The following is a 23,269-nucleotide window of genomic DNA, read 5'->3' on the forward strand; positions in this document are numbered from 1 at the left end:
TATCCTTGCCTAGCAAGTATTTAAGGCAGTGGTAAAAGAAATAGTACAGTAAGTTGCTTAATTAACATTTAATTTGTAGTGTTTATTACAGGAGTTCATAGTGAGATTATAGCAGTGTAATTATACTAAAATTGTGGATATTAGGGTATTATTTCCTTCATAGTACATTATTACATTTTGTTAGGTAGTACAGTGATGGGTTTGGAAAGTTATCTTCAGAGCTCAGTGACTTTTTATCTTTGTCATGTACTTGATTGTTTTTGGATGCCAAAAAAGAGCCTTGAGCAAGGTATCCTCAAGTACTAACAGGAAGCATGTATTGTTTTATCACTTACTAGACTCATATTGGGATAGACTTAATTTGTTCACAGAAAAACAAGATGTGCTACTAGAAAAGTGAACTTTTGGAAAATAACAAGGATCAGATTGAGTAATGACATGTTAGGTGCCGGTATTTTGAAATTTAGAAAATCTTAACATATTTAATTTATTTACATTCTCTACTCCTGAGTGAAATGTTCTATAGCATATTTTATATGTTGGAAAACTACAATAAAAACACTAGTAAGTGTGAATGTGCGTTGTTGGCAGAGGGATACTGAAGGCAGATCACATTGCTTCTAGAGTTATAAGATCTATTTAATAGACAAAAGGATTAGAATAAATTGTTGAATTTCTCTGGACTCTACTTTCTTACTAAAAAGCAGAATTAATGATAACCTAACAAATATAAAAATGTTGGAATTAGCTGACTTTTATAGCTTGTAAAAATCCTTGACAAATAAAGTAGTAGCAGTATTGATGGGATTCCTAAAGCTTCTCTAGAATCAGGAAACACAGAAAAAGAAAATAGTTAATTGTATATTGTATGTTGGATAATATCTTCACTAGTATAACGGCATATTTAGTAACGAGTTTCATAAAACGTTTTTTCAAACTTAAGGTATAATAAATATTAGCAGGCTATTCAGTGAAAATGACTATTGAAGACCAGGGTAATTCTTTCTGTTAATTTGACTTGATACAGATTGAGCACAGTCTTTTAAAAATCTTTTTTTATTTAATTGGGGTAGTTGATTTTGACTTCTATGTTTGAAATAACTCCAAGGCAAATAAAGTCTCATTTCTACTAGAAACCAGTTCATGTCTCACTACTGTATTTTGTTTCAGTCAATAACTTGTGGCCATTTTTATTATAGTTTCTGATCACTGGTAATTTCTTACATGCAGAAATAAAGATCTGGGAATTTAGATAACTTTATCTATGTGATTTTATTATGTATCTTAATGAATTTTTTTTAATGGTGTTTCTTTTAAAAAACTAAAGCTATTTGTAAGTACAGAGCTCAGACTGTATAGTTATTATAAAAAGGCTTTTTGCTCACTGGGCTTCTATATATTCTTGATACCTTATTTGTCCTTTTTTTCCCCCCCAATATTTTCAGATGTTTTGGAATGTTATTAAGCCCAGGTCGAAACGTGAAGAACAGTGACATGCATTTACTGGATATGGTAATGATAATCTTAAACACATTAACCAAGTATAGATGATAGTTAATTTATATTTTAGAAGTATTTTCTATTTTAAAGTTTTGTAATATTGTCAGAGTTTCTAACTTTCAACTGTATGGTAGTAATAATTTTGGAAACTCAAAATTACTTATAAGAGAGATTTAGGAAACTTTCCACCAAAATGTCATAAACAAACTGTAAGCAAATAAAAGGATACTGTTACGACAATGTCCATCCATTCATCTGTTTGGGTTCTTAGAAAGATACCTTTTCTTTGAGCTAAAATAACAAGTACATGATTATAACAGGCATATCCAGAGTGACTATGGTGCCTTTCATTTATTTTAATGCACTGTTATTAATTTGAGTACTGTGATGAATGCTTTTGTTTTTTTGAAAGCATTTCCCTTTGTGAATTTATCCTCGTTTATTACCTGTCCTTCAAAGTATATTTACTGTAGGAGTGGTAATTATTTAAGGAATTTTCTTGAAGGTTGATATATATTTGAGAGTTGATATTTGATGTAAAAATAGCTGACTATCCTAACTTTTAAACAGAACTACCTTCTGTATTGCACTTAATGAATATATTACTTGGTGATTTAGAAATATATTCTGGTTATTACAAGGTTATTTTTTTGTAATCATCAAAAATCATATTTGTTATTACTGCCTAATTAACCTTAGTTCTGCCCTCTAGAGCAAGATGTTATGTTCTTCTGACTCATTTGAATACATGAACACTTTTAAAACAAATTTCACTTTCTTAGACTTTATTCTGACAAACTGAAAACACTACAATTATACTTAATTTCAGAATTGTGAGACTTCTATTTATCTTGGATAACTTTAAAGTGATGCTGACTTTTTTTCCCTTTGAATATTTTCTAATATGCTACATGAATTGAGACTTTTTATAAATTTATAAACTTAATATAAGATCTACGTGAGAGAGAAAGTCATATTTATAAGTGAAAATATTTTTTTAGGCAGATAGATTACTTATATATTATATAGTATTTAAACAAATTATAAATAAAATTGTTTTTTAGGGGGATACAAATAACAGAGACTCAGTTTTCTTCCAGTAGCGAGAATATTTTTGGTGAAGATACTTGTACTGTATGAGTAAGGAAATGAGAATTTTTGATCCACAGCTATTGATGCTTTTGGTGAGGAAAAATTTTCCTCTGCCTTTCAAGGTTCTTTTGTCTGGTCTAAGAATTAAATTGACAAGAGACTGATTAGTAGGAGAAAACAATTTAATTACATATGTATGGGGGCTCCATAAGAATATGAGGCTTACAGACAGTCAGACAATGAGGCTTATTTGCCATTTTGAGCTACCCACCCCAGAAGGGGTAGAAGTTGGAGACTTCAAGGGGAAGGAAGACAATTCATAGGAAGATGAAAAACAATGTTTGCTAGACCACTCAGAAACAATGGGATATAGGAATTTAAAGAAACAGACTCTGCTAATTTCCTCCCTGACTATGTCACCTACTTTATTTTATACTGTAGTTATCTATGGCGACTATAAGGGGGAGGTCAAAGGTTTTTTCTGACCTTTTGTTTTTTTTAAAAGTAATCAGCCTGAAAATAACCCGCATGCCTAACAGATATATTTTTGGTGGCAAATTTTGCTCCCCTATAGTACCTAGGAAGAGTCTAATAGCAAGGTACCAAGAAGAGCTGAAAACTAAGTAGAACCAGGTTTCTTGGAACTGGAATACATTTTAAAAGTCCTAGAAGTGCCTCAGAAAGTTTGTAGATCTTTACAATTAACCATTTATTGACACTAGACTGGTAGCTGGACTCACAATTACCAGTACATTTACATTATAATCCAGTAAGCTTGTAATCTGGATGTGTAAAAAGGCAGAAATAAAATTTTCATGAAACAGTTCTTATCCCTTACATGAGTGAGGAACTCTGCTATTTTTTCTTCTACTTGATTAACAAGTCTGACCATAATCCACTAAATTGATTTTATGATCCACAAATGGGTCACAGACTGCTGATTGGAAAGCATTAGCCTGTCACCTCTCGAGGGTCAGGATCATTTTGTTTTGTTTTCCTTGCTGGATACTTATAGGCATACACCATGGCTTATAATAGGTTCCTATTTGCTTAATGAATGGGTGGGTTAGCATGAACTTATATTTTTTACTTTTTTGTGTATGTTATGTCTTTTCAGTACCATGTGTTTGCTTCACCCTACCATCTGCCTACTTGACTTTATAGCTTATGCTTGCTCATGACTTGACAGTAGTTCATCTGTGGCTTACTATGTGATTCTCTGGCCTTTGTCTTATGGCTTTTTTGCCTATTTTCCCATTGCAAACTGCCATATTCTGTCTGTATTTCCTAGTTTATTTTCCTAAGAGGAGGGCATTTAGCGGTTCCACCCTGGCATAGTTTGGGTAGAGATTTTTGTTGTCCAGATGTCCCTTCACTGCCATTCCTGATTTTGTTAGCCCTACTTGTGGTGCGGGAGATGGGTCAGGAAGGACTTTTTAGCAGATAATTGAAGAAGTATCTTTTTTTCTTTTAAAGATTTATTTACTTATTGAGAGAGCAAAACTAGAGTGAGCAGAGGGAGGAGCAGAGGGAGAGAAATCCTCAGGCAAGCTCCCCTCTGGGTGTGGAGCCTGACTCGGGGCTTGATTTCACAACCCCAAGATCATGACCTGAGCTGAAACCGAGTGTCAGACACTCAACTGACTGAGCCACCCAGGCACCCCAAGAAGTATCTTTATTAGAGGCTGGGAGTAAGTCAGAGTGTGTGATGGAAATGTCTAGTTCAATAACAAAAATGCCATATTTAATGAGGAGAAACTTTTATTGGGGGCTTTTGATGTATAAGATAGATCACTGTGGTAGTGTATTGTGAGAACTACAAAGACAAAACTATGTTGAGTTAGGCTATTTTGGTTAATAAGGAACAAAGTTCTGTTTAGAACACCTTAGACACAGAAGAGTTTGTTGATCTTCATGAAATTGTATCTAAACCTGCAAAGTGGTCTCTGCTATCTAGACTTTTCAGTCTGTCTCACCTCCCTCCATGGGCTTACCTTTTCTTTGAGCCTCTTTTTAGGGTGGGCTCTTGCTTTTTCTACTGCTGCCCCAGCTCCCAGGCAGGCTCTGATGCTCTGCCTCCCTCTCTTTCTGTACCTTCTTCCCCTTCTCTGCTTCTTAACTTTCTCTTTCTCTCACCTTTTCCTACCTTGGCCTCCTCTTACCCCCCCCCCCCCTTCCATTCCCTTCGCTCTCTCTCTCTCCTCCTTTATCTTCTCTCCTTCCCTGCCTCCCAGTATCTGCTTTTGTGTTTGGACTGCATGATAATTTTTTTTTAAAGATTTTATTTATTCATGAGAGACCCAGGGACAGAGAGAGAGAGAGAGAGAGAGAGGCAGGCAGACACAGGCAGAGGGAGAAGCAGGCTCCATGCACCGGGAGCCTGACGTGAGACTCGAACCCGGGTCTCCAGGATCAGGCCCTGGGCTGAAGGAGGTGCTAAACCGCTGACCCACCCGGGCTGCCCCTGCACGATCATTATTAATGAATTTGTTGTTGTTGTTGTTTTCTCCATTTCTCTCACCACTTAGCAGTTTCTTAATACTCTGCTCTTCTTTATGTATTCTTTCCTACTTTATAATTTCTGTTATCTTATCACTTCATTTGATATGTGGCTTGTCAGGGCCTGATCTCTGAATAAAACTTTCAGCTCTACTGCTAACTGCCCAATTCCCTTGGCATTTGTCAATGGAAAGAAATTTTTTGATTGGACTAGTTCATCTTTTTAGACTCAAGCACAGCTCAAGCTCTTTCCAGAAATTGATTGGTTTTTCTGGGGTCAGATGCCCATACTTGTTCTGAATGGGAATTAAATGAGAAAATAGAGAGGAAAGGCATAGGGAGAGAGAGAGAGAGAAAGGGGTGGGGAGAGAGAGATGGAGACAGAGAGTGAAAATGAATGAATATATGTATGTGTTCAAGTTGCTGAGTGAGTTTTCTTTACATGGCCTTGAGTATACTTCATCTCTAGAACGCAGGGTTCCTAAACTCAAGCCGACAGTTCATTTGGCTAAATACCACCAATATACTAGGAAAATTTGCATTGTAATTACCAAATGACTGAAATAATTTTATAAGGTTTCAGAGAAGCATGTCTGTGGGGGTAAAACTGTAAAAAAGTTTTTGTTTCATCTGTTCCTTTCAGCACTCTCTCTTCATAATATGAGGAAATGGGTACAGAAAATGTAAAGTACCATAGTAAATACTCCTGCACATGCATATACTTGTATGCTGTGTGCTGTTTTCCTGTGGGAACACCTCTAACACCCCCCCTTCCCTCGCCCCATGCTCATACATACACACAGCTGTATGTGATCCTGCGTTCAGTATAAGAACTGCTGGCTGCTTCAGTGAGAGTCAGGAGTGTGCTGATGGATGTCTTAAAGAGTGGAGGAGATGAAGAAGGGCAGAAGGATGGAAGGGAAAGAGGGAGCTAGTGAAAGGGAGATAAGTTAATCAACTTGGGTGTTGATTACAAACCTTAGTCTCCTTACTGATCGTAAGAAAGTGTACATTATCTGATATAGATAATAGAAAAGTATGAACTTTGAGAGGCATTGTGATAAAGTAAATTAATACTTTAAAAATATATTATAAATTAGAACATTGGAAGAAAAATACTGCTTTTCCTTTGAGTAGCTATTAATTAAAATCTCTTCAATGAGATATATACATAGCTTTAATAGAAATTGGATATCCTTGTAGGTGTAGGTATATGAAATTTTGACAAGCAACCTAAGATAAAGCTAAATGTAACTTCAGACCAATATTATGTTTTAGTGAGCCAGCATATAAAGGTATACCCCCTTTTTTCCAAGAGGTATGTGCCTCTAAATAGAAACTCTGAGGAAAGCTCAAGGAGAATTTAACATTGAAAGAAATGCTTTTGTAGGGTGACAGAAATTTTACCAAAAAATGAATCCCATTTGATTGTAAATCCAAATTTTAATAAATTAGATTACTTATAATAAGATATAATTTAAAATGGTGATTTTCTTGGTGTGTATATTCTCAGTGATTTCTGTTTGAACTTTTACAGGAATCCATGGGAAAGAGCTATGATGGGAGAGCTTATGTTATTACTGGCATGTGGAACCCCAATGCACCAATATTTCTGGCACTTAATGAAGAAACCCCAAAAGGTAAATTTTCTCACAGTGTTCATTATTATTTGCTTTAAATTTTATATTATGGTCAGTGTTGTTTGGTTGTGTTTTTAAAAATTCTGGTGCTTATTTAAAATGAAGTTGTTCTTATTTATATTTTGAAGTTTTTTTTTTTTTAATACTTTATGCATCAATGGGGAAAACCTGCACCATTCAAAAGAATCCTCCCCAAAGACATGTGAATTAGTTTTATTAGACTATATAGAAAGTATTTGGGGAAAAAAAAAAAAAAAAAAAAAAAAAAAGAAAGTATTTGGGGTTTGTGTTTCATATGTTATTAAAGAGTTACTTTATTTTAGGACAATAATGGAAGACAGTATGAAAGAAATGGTGAAATCAAGTTCTGGAATTTTGCATATCTTTGATAACTATGCTAACTCTTTTTTCCTTATTATAGATTACTTATATTTTTCACTTTTAAATTTTTTATTCCAGTCTTTTGATCTTTGGGTTCTTAGTATGTATATTTAGGATTTCATTTGTGGCAAACACTTTTTTCCTAGTTGTTTACCTTTTCATTTTGTTTGACGTATCTAGTGCTGAACTTAAACTAAACTCATAGCTTAGGAGTTTAGTGCATTTGTCATTCTCCCATTTTGTTTATTTTTGTTCCTACTTTATCCAGATATCTGCCAATTGTGTGTGTTTTTTACCCCTTTGCCATCTGTCCTTAAACTAAAATTTAAATTTTTACCTCATGAGTTATAGCTAAAGTTATGTTATACTAAATATTTGCTGTGATTCCACCAATAATTTATATTGAGAAAATAATGGATCAATTGGCTTAATCTTTCATCTTATATTAGTTACTTTATACCCACAGTGGATTTTTGGAAATCATTAAGGAAAGGAGCATTAGTGAATATTGATATGGAAATATATTAATGAAGAGCATTAAATGATAATTATTCTCAACTTTCCTCAACAAGAGTATTTTACCAGCTCCATAAATTGCACGTGTTTGATCACACGTTAAGCTGTTTCACAATGAGGGCTAAAAAGAGAGAAAAATAATGATGATTACATAACCTTTCATATTTTAGGAATAAATAATTTTTATACCCACAGTTTGTAAATTCTGGAGACAGGCTTATAAAGACCAGCCTATAACTTCTGTCTTACAATCATTCGGAAAGTAAACATGAAAATGAGAAAAATGAGCCAGTTGATAATTTTGAAAGATTAAAATATAGGAACTTCAAATAGTAAGTTATAAAAGCAGTTTTTATCTGTTTTTAATGTAACACATAGTTCAGTTTAATTTTGTTTTTTAAATACATATTTGGTCTTCTATTTTTTAAGATTTTATTTATTTATTTGAGAGAAGAAAGAGAGGGCAACTCCGCATCTTGTGTGCACATGCATGTGCATGCTTTCTCAAATAAGTCTCAAATAAGTCTTAAAATTTCGTATCCAAAAGATAAGTTATTTTAAATTAAAATTATTTCATATGCCTTGGGATGTCTGGGTAGCTCAGCAGTTGAGCGTCTCCCTTTGGCCCAGGGTGTGATCCTGGAATCCTGGGATCAAGTCCCACATCAGGCTCCCTACATGGAGCCTGCTTCTCTCTCTGCCTATGTCTCTGCCTCTCTCTCTCTCTCTCTCTTTCTGTGTCTCTCATGAATAAATAAATAAAATCTTAAAAAAAATTATTTCATATGCCACAAAAAACACCTGATTTCTAAAATTTCCAAATGGTAGCTTTAAGATTATAAATTACTCAGAGGATTCATGAATCAGTTTGATTTTTTATAGAAGTTGAAGCTCTGGAGATGAAATGTCTTGGATCTTTTCACTATACCACCAAGTAGTGTATTCTATTTATGTGTTGTATTATTGTTTCTTACACTTTTAAGTATTCCCCTTGGTCTTATGGGGTAAGTACAGTGTCTATAGAATCCTTATTTCTCTTAAATTGGCAGATGGTATTTATTTAATAAGAGTGTGATAATTTGGGCAGCCCAGGTGGCTCAGCAGTTTAGTGCCATCTTCAGCCCAGGGCGTGATCCTGGAGACCCGGGATCGAGTCCCATCGAGCAGGCTCCCTGCATGGAGCCTGCTTTTCCCTCTTCCTATGTCTTTGCCTCTCTCTCTATCTCTATGTGTCTCCCATGAATAAATAAATAAAATCTAAAAAAAAAAAAAAAAGAATGTGATAATTTTTTTGTTGAAATTGATATTAATAGAATGTTATATAATGTTTTTTAAAAACCCTGTTGAAGGTTTCTTCTAGTGATCAGCTTGATTATTTGAACTTTAAGAACTAAAAATGCTAGACAAAATACATTTAAAAAGTACTTCAAAAAAAAAAAAAAAAGAGTACTTCAAAAATAACAAAGAAATGACAATATGGATTAACCAAACCACAGATTGAAACGTCCAGTGAGGGGTGCTCAGCTGGCTCAGTTGGTAGAGCATGAGACTCTTATTCTCAGGGTTGAATGTTTAAGGCCAATGTTGGGCATGGAGCTACCAAAAAAAAAAATGAATGAATGAATGGATTCCTGATGAATCCTAAGAAGGATAAATAAAATAAAACCCAAATTTCAACCTATCATAGTGAAAAGACACTAGCCTAAAAGATTCTAGAAGGAAGGCTGTGGCCAACTAAACATTTTAAATAATAACTGAAATTTTGCCTCATAAAACTATACTATTGTCTAAAACTACTTGCCAGGACTCTGATAAAGATATGTAACTGTACTGAACTATTTTATCAGAGCCTTAGTGATTTTCCTCAACATACAATGAGAGGACAATGAGGATACTGACAGATCTCCAGGGTCTTCTTTTAAATCAAACAACATTGAAATATTCATTTAAATAACATTTTCCTGTACAAACTTAACATAGTAAAGGTTGAACATCTTTTCTAATTTGACAGTCCTTTTCCATGCAACTCATCAAAGTGAATAATTTCTTATATCTTTTTTTATAAGATGAAAGGGCAAATGTTTGTGAATTTCTAGAGGTTTTCTGGGAAATTTGAAAGGGTAGTATAAAAGACATTCTGGACATTTTGCCTTACTTTTTATATTAAGGACCTGATTTGGGGAAGGAAAAAGTAAGGTAGTCAGAGGAGTTTTTTTTTTTTTTTTTAGATTTTATTTATTCATTCATGAGAGATAGAGAGGAAGAGACATAGGCAAAGGGAGAGGGAGAAGCAGGCTTCCCTCAGGCAGCCTTATGTGGGACCAGATCCCTGAACTCCAGGATCATGACCTGAGCTGAAAGCAGAGCCCAACCATTGAGCCATCCAGGTGTCCCTGTCAGGAGATTTTGACAATTGATTTAGATAGAGTCATGAGTATTGAGAAACAACTTGAAAAATGTGGTTACCTATTTAATCAAAGTGACCATACAACATTTAAAATTATACATAGAAGGTAAGTTGATTGAAAAGAACCTTAATTTTTTCATAAGTGGGAAATCTTTGCTTTCCTGAATAATCAGATATTAATAAAGCCAGCATAACATATGGAAAATTTCTACTGCAGATAAACGAGTATACATGACTGTGGCAGTGGATATGGTAGTCACAGAGGTGGTGGAGCCTGTGCGCTTTCTCCTGGAAACAGTAGTACGTGTGTATCCTGCAAATGAGCGATTTTGGTATTTCAGTAGAAAGACTTTCACAGAGACTTTCTTCATGAGATTGAAACAGGTAGGACCTTTTGTTCTTTGCATATAATAACCCATATATATATATTTTTTCCTATTCCTTTTTTAATACCAAGATAATTTCTTAAGTAGTGATAAAGAGTGATAAAATTCCTCAAATAATCAAGTGATAGAGTCAACCAATAGAAAATTTGAAAAATCTACACTAGGTTATGGAAATAAAAAAATCCCAGCTAGTGTAATAATTATGTACTTTTCTCAGTAAAAATTTGTACTGTGTGCCTGTGAACTATCCATATACTTAATACAAATATTGATTTTATATATAAAACAACATCCTCTTACATACAGTTATTTAAAACCAAAAAGACAGGGTACAGAAATAGCATATCTTTATAAAGTTATAATAAAACAATTTCCAAGTAATACCTGGGATTGTCATAGTTATTTCTACCAAAATATGTGAGTGTATTGTGTGACTCAGTAAGATTATAAAATTATTTTAGTACTAAATTAACAAAAGTAGGGTTTCTGTGACATCCCTATATTAGACAATTATAGTAGGTAAAATACATAATTTTTGTTTTGTAGTGAGGGAAGAATATAACAGTGAAAAATAATTAGAATCCTAATAGTATCAGTTTTGTGAAAAGAAGATAGAATTTCTAGTTGAATAATGGATATCCTTTATATACTATTTAGTCCTGCCATTTCCCAAATTTAATAATGCTTGCTGGTTCATAGATTATAATATTTGAAATGTGATATGGTGAAAGCAAGTATCAGGACAGTGAAAAAAATAAAGAAGCCACTTACCCACTTTCATATTAAAAAAAAAAACTTATGGTTCAGTTAGGCTTCATGTACTACATACTTTGCAGTTTTTGTGTTTTTTGTCTTCAGAAAATTGTCAGAGTGGTGGTTTGACACTTTTATTACTATTTTTTTGTAGCATATTCTACTGAAGATTATATGAACAGTATTCAAAATATTTGCCTCCAGAGTATCTTTTCATATTTTATTATGGAATATTTTCCTCCCTCCCTCCCTTCTTTTCTTTGCTTTTTTGGTAGCTTAATTGTTCTATCAAAGAATTCCCTTGTCATTTTGAGCCAAAGGATTATTCAGCTATGTAAGAGTAAATAAAGGATCTATATAGAAAGTGGTCATCATTCTTCCCAGTGACTATTAATAAATCGTGATATGAATTCTTCCTCCTTGAGGCCTGATAAAAAATAAGCTTTTTCTTGTGTGTGTGTGTATGTGTGTGTATGTATATATATACATGTACATGTAAATATGTATGTACACACACATATATGACTAGATAAATAAGAGTGCTAAGATTTATATATTCATATACATTTCAAGAATATATAAGATTTTTTAGAAAAGATTTATTTCTTAGAGACGCACAGAGAGAGGTATTGAGAGAGAGAGAGAGGGGCAGAGACACAAGCAGAGGGAGAAGCAGGCTCCATTCAGGGAGCCTGACATGAGACTCGATCCCAGGTCTCCAGGATCAAGCCCTGGGCTGAAGGCGGTGCTAAACGCTGAGCCACCCGGGCTGCCCTATATATTAGATTTCCTCCCCAGGCTCTGCCTCAGATAAGCAGTCATCTGTCCTTATAGATTAGGATAGTCTTTTCTAGAGTTTCATCTAACTGAAATTGTACAGTATGTGCTCTTGTGTAAGACTTTTCATATAACAGTGTTTTTGAGATTCATCCATGTTGTGTGTGTCAGTAATTTATTCCTTTTTATTGTGATACAGTAAACCTTTATAAGGATATACCACAAGTTGGTTACCCGTTTATCCCTTGGGGATTTGAATCGTTTGCAGTTTTTGGCTAGTATAGTTAAAGCTGCTATGTATGTATCTCCGTGTGGACATAGATTTTTATTTATCATGGGTAGATAACTAGAAGTGTAATTGTTGTGTCATATGGTAAGTGTATGCTTCATAAGAAACAACCAAACTGTTTTCTAAAGTGCTTGATCATTTTAATTTCCCTCTGGCAATGTATGTGTGTTCCAGTTTCTCCTCAACCTTGCCAACACTTAGTATTATCATTCTTTTAAATTTTAGGTATTTTTGTGGATATGTAGATGTAACTCATTGCAGTATTAATTTGCATTTCATATAATGGTTTTGAGCTTCTTTAGCTTATTGTTCATTTATATATCTTCATTATAAAATCATTTTTTTGCTCATATTTTATTGAGTTACAAGAATTCTTTATATATTCTGAATATGTCTTTTGTCAGATACACTTGTTCCAAATATTCCATCCTCCAACAATGGCTTGTCTCTTTTTTTCTTAACAATGCCTTTTGAAGAGCTGAAGCTTTTAGTTTTGATGGCTATATGTATTTGTGCTTTTTGTGTCACGTTGAGGAAATCTTGCCTTAAGGTTGTGAGGATGCTCTCTCTTATGGTTTCTCCTAGAGTTTTAGAGTTTAAGCCTATGACTCATTTTAGTTCATTTTTATGTATGGCATGAAATAAAGCTTGAGATCCTCTTCTGACATCTTTTTCACATAGATATCCAAGTTGTTCTGTCATCTTTTGGTGAAAAGACTGCCATTTATCTACTGAATTAGCTGTTAACCTTTGTCCAAAATAATTTGACCATTGATTTGTAAGTCTGTTTCCTGGACTCTATATCCTATTCCGTTGATCGTTAGGTTTGTTTTTATACCAATGCCAAACAGTCTTGACCATTATAGCTTTTTAGATAATTTTAAAGTCTGATGTAAGATTTCTAATATTTTTCAAAGTTGTTTTGTCTGTTTCACTTTTTTTGTATTTGTATCTCAATCTTAGCAGTAGTTTGTCAATTTGTAGAAAAATACTCTGATTTTGATTGGGATTGCCTTATATCTGTATATCACTTTGGAAACTTGCTATCTTAACATTATCGAGCCTTTCCCATATGTACAAAACCCACAGCTGATGTCATCCTTTAATGGGGAAAAACTGAGAGCCTTTCCCCTAAGGTCAGGAACAAGACAAGGATGTCCACTCTCACTGCTTTTATTCAACATAGTATTGGAGGTCCTAGACACAGAAATCAGACAACAAAAAGAAATCAAAGGCATCTAAATCGGTAAGGAAGAAGTAAAATTTTCACTATTTGCAGATGACGTGATACTCTGTATAGAAAACATGAGAGACTCCACCAAAACACCGGTAAAACTGATAAATAGATTTGGTAAAGTCACAGGTACAAAATCAATGTACAGAAATCCCTTGCATTTCTATACACCATAATGAAGCAGCAGAAAGAAAAATTAAGAGAACAGTCCCATTGCACCAAAAAATAATAATTTGTCTTGTAGTAAATCTAACCAAAGAGGTGAAAGACGTGTACCTACAAACTGTAAACCACTGATGAAAGAAGTTAAAGATGACACAAAGAAAAGGAAAGATATTCCATGCTCATGGATTGGAAGAACAAATATTAAAATGTCTGTACTACCCAAAGCAATCTACATATTTAAAGCAATCCTTATCAAAATACCACCAGCATTTTTTCACAGAACTAGAACAAACAATCCTAAAATTTGTATAGAATCACAAAAGACCCCAAAGAGCTAAAGCAAAAAAAGAGGCAAGGGAAGCAAAAGCAAAAATAAACTATTGGGACTGCATCAAAATAAAAGCTTCTGCACAGCAAAGAAACAGTCAATGAAACTAAAAGGCAACCTATGAAATGAAAGAAAATATTTGCAAAGACATATCTGGTAAAAGGTTAGTATTCAAAATACATGAAGAACTGATATAACTCACCCAAAAAAACAATCCAATTAAAAAATGTACAGGAGATACGAACATTTTTCCAAAGAAGACATGCAGATGGTTAACATAACACATAAATGATGCTCATCATTACTTATAATCAGTGAAATGCAAATCCATACTTCAATGAGGTATCAACTCACACCCGTCAGAATGGCTAAAATTAACAACACAAGAAATAGCAGGTGTTGACAAGGATGTGGAGAAGGAACTCTGTTACACTGTTAGTGGGAATTCAAACTGGTGCAGCCACTGTGGAAAACAGTATTGAGGTTCTTCAGAAGGTTAAAAATCGATCCCTATGATCCAGGAATCACACTACTGTGTATTTATCCAAAGCATACGAAAACACTAATTCAAGAGGATACATGCACCCCTATGTTTTTAGCAGCATGATTTCCAGTAGTCAAGATATGGAAGCAGCCCAAGTGTCCATCAATTAAGGAATGGATGAAGAAGAGGTGGTATATATACAGTGGAATATTATTAAGCCATAAAATAGAATGAAAGCTTGCCTTTTGCAACAACATGGATGAAGCCAGAGAGTGTAATGCTACGTGAAATAAGTCAAAGACAAATACCATATGATTTCACTCATATGTGGAATTTAAGAAACAAATGAACAAAGAGGAAAAGAGACAAGCCAAGAAACAGACTCTTAACTTTAGAGGGAAAACTGATGGTTTCCAGAAGGGAGATAGGTGAGGGGATGGGGTAGGTGTTGGGGATTAAGGAGTATAGTTGTCATAATGAGCACCGGGTGATTAAAAATAAAAACTTAAAAAAAAAAACCAATATCAAGTCTTACAATCAGTGGACATGGCATATCACAAGGTATATAGCTTTTCTTTAATCCTCTCAAAAGCCCCTTTTAGTATATGGGCTTTATTTATATTTTGTTACGTTCATCTCCAAGTATTTAATATTTTTATGTGACTGAAAGATATGTTTTGTAAAATTTAAATTTTTGATTGTTCATTGCTAGAAAAGAACATTGTGCTTTTTGTATATTGACCTTGTTTCCTTCAACCTTGCTAAAAGTTCACTTATTAGTTTTTATAAGTCCCTGTTTTTCATGTACAGTAATGTAATTAATGTATAAAAACAGTTTATATCTTTCCCCATGAACTTTGCCTTCTTTAGGACAAGCCCCATTTATCCTAATACCATGATGGTATTCTTTTTATATATGTTATGATAATATTCTTTTTATATATAAACTAGATTTGAATTAGTGATATTTTGTTAATGATTTTTATGTCTATTTTCATGAGGAATATTGGTCTATAGTTCTCTTATAATGTCTTTGTCAGATTTTAGTATTAGTGTAATGTTCTCACAAAATGAGTTGGAATTTGTATCTTCTATTTGCTTGAAGAATTTAAGATCATTACTATTTTTTCCTTAATTGTTGGGTGGAATTCGCCAGTGGAACCATATAGGCCTATAGTTTAGTTTGTGGGAAGGCTTTTAGTTATCAACTTAATTTCTTTAGTAGATACTGTGTTATCCTGCTTATTATTTTTATTTCTTCTTGAGTCATTGTTGGTGATTTGTATCTTTCAAGAAGTTTTCAGTTTAATCAAGGATATTTATTGCTTAAAACATTGTCTTTTTCTTTTTAATGTCTTTAGGATTTATTTGCTTTTGTTTCTGATATAGGCAATTTATCTGCTTTTATTTTTGATATTGGTAATTTATATATTCTCTTTCCTTTTTAAATTAGCCTAGCTGAAGGTTTGTTAATTTTATTGATATTCTTTTAAAAAATCAAATTTCAGTTGTTTTCCCTATTGTTTTTCTGTTTTCTGCTTACTCCTTTTGTTTTCTTTATTCCCCCCCCCCCCCCCCCCCCCTGCTTTGGATTTAACTTGTTTTTCTTTTTCTGGTTTCTTCATGTGAAGATTAGATCACTGATTAAAAAAGTTTTTTTCTGATGCCTTTTCATTTTTAAGGTTATAACTTTTCCTGTAACAACTGCTTTAGCTGTACCTGTAAGACTTGATGTTTTGTGTGTTCATTTGATTTGAAATATTTTCTACATCCTGTATTTTTCTTTAATGATGTATGAGTTGTTTAGAAGTATATTGTTTAAATTTCCAAATATTTGTAATTTTTCCAGCTACTGATTTCTAATTTTGTTTTATTTTGATCGGAGAATATAGTCTGTGTCATTTCAGCCCTTTTAAGTTGTTTAAATTACTTTGTGTCTTAATAAATGGTCCATCTTGGTAAATGTTCCAAGAGTGCTTGTAAGGAATGTATATTCTGCAGTTGTTGAGTGGAATATTCTGTAAATGTCAGTTATGTTAAGTACTGTGAAAGGGTTTTTCTGTCATGTCTACTCAGTTCTCCATTTATTCAAGGAGATCTCTCCATTCCTGTTGGAAATAACAACTTCTGTGACTATTATAAGTGATAGTGATGATAGCAACTATATTATTACATGCTGTACACTGTTCTAAGCATTTTCAAAGGATTAGTATATGTAATTTCAGTACAGCCATTGATGTGTAGATGCCATTATTATCCTCAATTTTCAGATAAGCATAGGCACAGGAAGGTTATTAGTGGGTAGATCAGGAATTAAACCTAAGAAGTTGGCCCTAAAACTTATCCTTGTGAAATATGCTAGGGCATAACACTAAAATTGGGATTTTTTTTTTCTGTGAAAATTTTTCTGTATGAATCCTGGTCATTTTTGTTATATTTCACTTCAACTTGTCTTCTTTATTTGCATCATCTATGACTGTTGACATCATTAGATACATTAGCGTTATATGTGAAGAACTTAGAAATAAGATCTAGGGACTCATAATATTTGAAACATTGGCAGTGCATTTTACTGCCTCCAAGAAAACAGGCTCTTAGCAGCTGAAATGCATGATGTGTAATGCTGATCTGGGAAGAGCACACTACTTATATGGAATCATTTGAAACTGCTTGCCCAAAAGATGTATGCTGAAAAACCTTTCTAGTAGTAATGAACATCTAGTATTTTATTATTTGATACTGATTCCACTGGTTTAAAGCTTTGTTAGTTGTTAAAATGCCAGTATCCCCAGAAAATAGACCTTAATAACTTTTACCAGTCTTATTGTCCTTATTATTGATGAGTTTAATAAGACTCTTTCCTTTGGCTAGATTTTATTAGAGGAAGATTAAGAAATCTAGAGGGCATTCCTGCTTGATGTGAAGTGTTAGTAAATTGAGGAGAGAGGATCAAAGGCCAGTATAGTTTATTTTATAGTTTTTCTGAGATGCCATTACCCATTTTAGAAATGATTTTCAGTGCTTAGTTTAGTTTATTAAACATTTACTTAGTGCTACAATGTGATATGCATTATGCTAGGAGTTGGGGCTACATGAATGAGTAATATATGTTCTGTCTTTAAGGAGTTAGAATGTAGTGGTAAAAATATTATGCCATTGGGAAATACATGCAACTGTAGAAGTATATGCAAAGTGCAGAAGGCATGTTCGCTAATCACACATTGGATTGAATTTAGTCTTCCTGGGGCTGTATCTCAATTTACCATTTCCTAGATGTTTAACCTTAGGCAAGATACTCTATATCTCTGAAGTGTGAAGTTTTATTATACTACCTCATAGAACTGTTAAAAGAAAACTTTGTTTCCTTTACTATGATTCACACCACTTCGCTTCTAACAGCAGATGGGTGGGTGTTTTCCCATATCAATCAATTGTTCAACTTGGTGGATACTAACTAGATGTCCTAAAATTTAGTTATGGCACTACCTGGAGTTAGCACAGACCCCACAGGGTAAGGGTTCAGTCCTGTAAGACTGAGCCCCCCTACCTACAACTTTATTTTTTATTTTTTTAAATAATAAATTTATTTTTTATTGGTGCTGAATTTGCCAACATACAGATTAACACCCAGTGCTCATCCCGTCAAATGCCCCCTTCAGTGCCCGTCACCCATTCACCCCCACCCCCCACCCTCCTCCCCTTCCACCACCCCTAGTTCGTTTCCCAGAGTTAGGAGTCTCCCATGTTCTGTCTCCCTTTCTGATATTTCCTACCCATTTTTTCTCCCTTCCCTTCTATTCCCTTTCACTATTATTTATATTCCCCAAATGAATGAGAACATGTAATGTTTGTCCTTTTCCGATTGACTTATTTCACTCAGCATAATACCCTCCAGTTCCATCCACGTTGAAGCAAATGGTGGCTATTTGCCATTTCTAATGGCTGAGTAATATTCCATTGTATACATAAACCACATCTTCTTTACCATTCATCTTTCGATGGACACCAAGGCTCCTTCCACAGTTTGGCTATTGTGGACATTGCTGTTAGAAACATTGGGGTGCAGGTGTCCCAGCGTTTCATTGCATCTGTCTCTTTGGGGTAAATCCCCAACAGTGCAATTGCTGGGTAGTAGGGCAGGTCTATTTTTAACTCTTTGAGGAACCTCCACACCGTTTTCCAGAGTGGCTGCACATTCCCACCAACAGTGCAGGAGGGTTCCCTTTTCTCTGCATCCTCTCCAACATTTGTGGTTTCCTGCCTTGTTAATTTTCCCCGTTCTCACTGGTGTGAGGTGGTATCTCATTGTGGTTTTGATTTGTATTTCCCTGATGGCAAGTGATGCAGAGCATTTTCTCATGTGCATGTTGGCCATGTCTATGTCTTCCTCTGTGAGACTTCTGTTCATGTCTTTTGCCCATTTCATGATTGGATTGTTTGTTTCTTTGGTGTTGAGTTTAATAAGTTCTTTATAGATCTTGGAAACTAGCCCTTTATCTGATACGTCATTTGCAAATATCTTCTCCCATTCTGTAGGTTGTCTTTTAGTTTTGTTGACTGTATCCTTTGCTATGCAAAAGCTTCTTATCTTGATGAAGTCCCAACAGTTCATTTTTGCTTTTGTTTCTTTTGCCTTTGTGGATGTATCTTGCAAGAAGTTACTGTGGCTGAGTTCAAAAAGGGTGTTGCTTGTGTTCTCCTCTCGGATTTTGATGGAATCTTGTCTCACATTTAGATCTTTCATCCATTTTGAGTTTATCTTTGTGTATGGTGAAAGAGACTGGTCTAGTTTCATTCTTCTGCATGTGGATGTCCAATTTTCCCAGCACCATTTATTGAAGAGACTGTCTTTCTTCCAATGGGTAGTCTTTCCTCCTTTATTGAATATTAGTTGACCATAAAGTTGAGGGTCCACTTCTGGGTTCTCTATTCTGTTCCACTGATCTATGTGTCTGTTTTTGTGCCAGTACCACACTGTCTTGATGACCACAGCTTTGTAGTACAACCTGAAATCTGGCATTGTGATGCCCCCAGCTATGGTTTTCTTTTTTAAAATTCCCCTGGCTATTCAGGATCTTTTCTGATTCCACACAAATCTTAAAATAATTTGTTCTAACTCTCTGAAGAAAGTCCATGGTATTTTGATAGGGATTGCATTAAACGCGTAAATTGCCCTGAGTAACATTGACATTTTCACAATATTAATTCTGCCAATCCATGAGCATGGAATATTTTTCCATCTCTTTGTGTCTTCCTTAATTTCTTTCAGAAGTGTTCTATAATTTTTAGGGTATAGATCCTTGACCTCTTTGGTTAGGTTTATTCCTAGGTATCTTATGCTTTTGGGTGCAATTGTAAATGGGATTGACTCCTTAATTTCTCTTTCTTCAGTCTCATTGTTAGTGTATAGAAATGCCACTGACTTCTGGGCATTGATTTTGTATCCTGCCACACTGACAAATTGCTGTATGAGTTCTAGCAATCTTGGGGTGAAGGCTTTTGGGTTTTCTATGTAGAGTATCATGTCATCGGCAAAGAGGGAGAGTTTGACTTCTTCTTTGCCAATTTGAATGCCTTTCATGTCTTTTTGTTGTCTGATTGCTGAGGCGAGGACTTCCAGTACTATGTTGAATAGCAGTGGTGAGAGTGGACATCCCTGTCTTGTTCCTGATCTTAGGGGAAAGGCTCCCAGGGCTTCCCCATTGAGAATGATATTTGCTGTGGGCTTTTCGTAGATGGCTTTTAAGATGTTGAGGAATGTTCCCTCTATCCCAGCACTCTGAAGAGTTTTGATCAGGAATGGATGCTGTATTTTGTCAAATGCTTTCTCTGCATCTAATGAGGATCATATGGTTCTTGGTTTTTGTCTTGCTGATATGATGAATCACATTGATTGTTTTACGAGTGTTGAACCAGCCTTGTGTCTTGGGGATAAATCCTACTTGGTCATGGTGAATAATTTTCTTAATGTGTTGTTGGATCCTATCGGCTAGTATCTTGTTGAGAATTTTTGCATCCATGTTCATCAGGGATATTGGTCTATAATTCTCCTTTTTGATGGGGTCTTTGTCTGGTTTTGGAATTAAGGTGATGCTGGCCTCATAGAACGAATTTGGAAGTACTCCATCTCTTTCTATCTTTCCAAACAGCTTTAATAGAATAGGTATGGTTTCTTCTTTAAGCGTTTGATAGAATTCCCCTGGGAAGCCATCTGGCCCTGGGCTTTTGTGTCTTGGGAGGTTTTTTGATGACTGCTTCAGTTTCCTCCCTGGTTATTGGCCTGTTCAGGTTTTCTATTTCTTCCTGTTCCAGTTTTGGTAGTTTGTGACTTTCCAGAAATGCGTCCATTTCTTCTAGATTGCCTATTTATTGGCGTATAGCTGTTCATAATATGTTTTTAAAATCGTTTGTATTTCCTTGGTGTTGGTAGTCATCTCTCCTTTCTCATTCATGATTTTATTAATTTGAGTCTTCTCTCACTTCTTTTTAATAAGGCTGGCTAATGGTTTGTCTATCTTATTAATTCTTTCAAAGATCCAACTCCTGGTTTTGTTGATCTGTTCCACAGTTTATCTGGTCTCAATTTCATTGAGTTCTGCTCGAATCTTTATTAACTCTTCTTCTGCTGGGTGTAGGATCTATTTGCTGTTTTTTCTCTAGCTCCTTTAGGTGTAAGGTTAGCTTTTGTATTTGAGTTCTTTCCAGTTTTTGGATGGATGCTTGTATTGCGATCTATTTCCCCCTCAGGACTGCTTTTGCTGCGTCCCAAAGGTTTTGAACAGTTGTTTCTTCATTCTCATTAGTTTCCATGAATATTTTTAATTCTTCCTTAATTTCCTGGTTGACCCTTTCATGTTTTAGCAGGATGGTCCTAAACCCCTACATGTTTGAAGTCCTTCCAAACTTCTTGTTGTGATTTAGTTCTAATTTCAAGGCATTGTGGTCTGAGAATATGCAGGGGACGATCCCAATCTTTTGCTATCGGTTCAGACCCGATTTGTGACCCAGTATGTGGTCTATTCTGGAGAAAGTTCAATGTGCACTTGAGAAGAATGTGTATTCAGTTGAGTTTGGATGTAAAGTTCTATAGATATCTGTGAAATCCATCTGGTCCAGTGTATCATTTAAAGCTCTCGTTTCTTTGGAGATGTTGTGTTTAGAAGACCTATCGAGTGTAGAAAGCACTAGATTGAAGTCACCAAGTATAAGTGTATTATTATCTAAGTATGTCTTAACTTTGGTTATTAATTGATATATTTGGCAGCTCTCACATTCGGGGCATATATATTGAGGATTGTTAAGTCCTCTTGTTGGATAGATCCTTTAAGTATGATATAGTGCCCCTCTTCATCTCTCACTACAGTCTTCAGGGTAAATTTTAGTTTATCTGATATTATGATGGTACCCCTGCTTTTTTTTGAGGACCATTTGAATGGTAAATGGTTCTCCAACCTTTTATTTTCAGGCTGTAGGTGTCCTTCTGTCTAAAATGAGTCTCTTGTAGACAGCAAATAGATGGGTCCTGCTTTTTTATCCAGTCTGACACCCTGCGCCTTTTGATGGGGTCATTAAGCCCGTTCACGTTCAGAGTTACTATTGAAAGATATGAGTTTAGGGTCATCATGATATCTATTCAGTCCTTGTTTTTGTGGATTGTTCCACTGGACTTCTTCTGAAAGGGGAATTATAAGAGTCCCCCTTAAAATTTCTTGCAGAGCTGGTTTGGAGGTCACATATTCTTTCAGCTCCTGCCTGTCTTGGAAGCTCTTCATCTCTCCTTCCATTCTGAATGAGAGCCTTGCTGGATAAAGTATTCTTGGTTGCATGTTTTTCTCATTTAGGACCCTGAATATATCCTGCCAGCCGTTTCTGGCCTGCCAGGTCTCTGTGGAGAGGTCTGCTGTTACCCTAATACTCCTCCCCATAAAAGTCAGGGATTTCTTGTCTCTTGCTGCTTTAAGGATCTTCTCTTTATCTTTGGAATTTGCAAGCTTAACTATTAAATGTCGAGGTGCTGAACGGTTTTTATTGATTTTATTGATTGACTCTATTTCCTGGATCTGAATGCCTGTTTCCCTTCCCAGATTAGGAAAGTTTTCAGCTATGATTTGTTCAAATACGTATTCTGGACCTCTGTCCCTTTCGGCGCCCTCGGGAACCCCAATTAAACGTAGGTTTTTCTTCTTCAGGCTGTCATTTATTTCCCTTAATCTATTCTCATGGTCTTTTAATTGTTTGTCTCTTTTTTCCTCAGTTTCCCTCTTTCCCATCAACCTGTCTTCTATGTCACTCACTCGTTCTTCTACCTTGTTAACCCTCATCATTAGGACTTCTAGTTGGATTGTATTTCATTCAATTGATTTTTAATTTCTGCCTGATTAGATCTAAATTCTGCAGTCATGAAGTCTCTTGAGTCCTTTTTGCTTTTTTCTAGAGCCACCAGTAGCTTTATAATAGTGCTTCTGAATTGGCTTTCTGACATTGAATTGTAATCCAGATTTTGTAACTGTGGGAGAGGGGACTGTTTATGATTCTTTCTTTTGAGGTGAGGTTTTCCTTCTAGTAATTTTGCTCAGTGCAGAGTGGCCAAAAACAAGTTGTATTGGGAAAAGGAGAAAAAGAGAGGAGAGAAGGAAGGAAAGAAAAGAGAAAAAGAAGAAAAAAAGGAAGAAAAAAGAAAAAAAAAGAGAAGAAAAAGAGAAATAAAAAGAAAGAAAGGAAAGAGAAGGGTGGGGGAAGAAAACAGAAATCAAAAAGCAAAAAAACCATGGGGGAGTATCTTTCGATTCTGTATAGTTTAAGTCCCTTGACTTCCCCT

At 34.9% G+C, this 23,269-nt stretch overlaps 1 protein-coding gene across 6 annotated transcripts in view; it reads left to right on the forward strand.

The window, feature by feature from the left end:
- The window catches only part of RABGAP1L (RAB GTPase activating protein 1 like), a 737,000-nt gene that overhangs the window by 109,409 nt on the left and 604,322 nt on the right, over positions 1-23,269 (forward strand). For 5 of the 6 annotated variants that reach the window (XM_041753512.1, XM_041753528.1, XM_041753506.1 and 2 more), the window contains 3 exons: positions 1,446-1,512; positions 6,629-6,731; positions 10,253-10,419. In XM_041753512.1, the coding sequence (XP_041609446.1) occupies positions 1,446-1,512; positions 6,629-6,731; positions 10,253-10,419 (337 nt within the window). The remainder of the gene's footprint in view (positions 1-1,445; positions 1,513-6,628; positions 6,732-10,252; positions 10,420-23,269) is intronic. The other variant, XM_041753545.1, reaches the window with a different exon arrangement.

Source organism: Vulpes lagopus, chromosome 1, assembly GCF_018345385.1.
Source record: "Vulpes lagopus strain Blue_001 chromosome 1, ASM1834538v1, whole genome shotgun sequence".
Taxonomy (NCBI): domain Eukaryota; kingdom Metazoa; phylum Chordata; class Mammalia; order Carnivora; family Canidae; genus Vulpes; species Vulpes lagopus.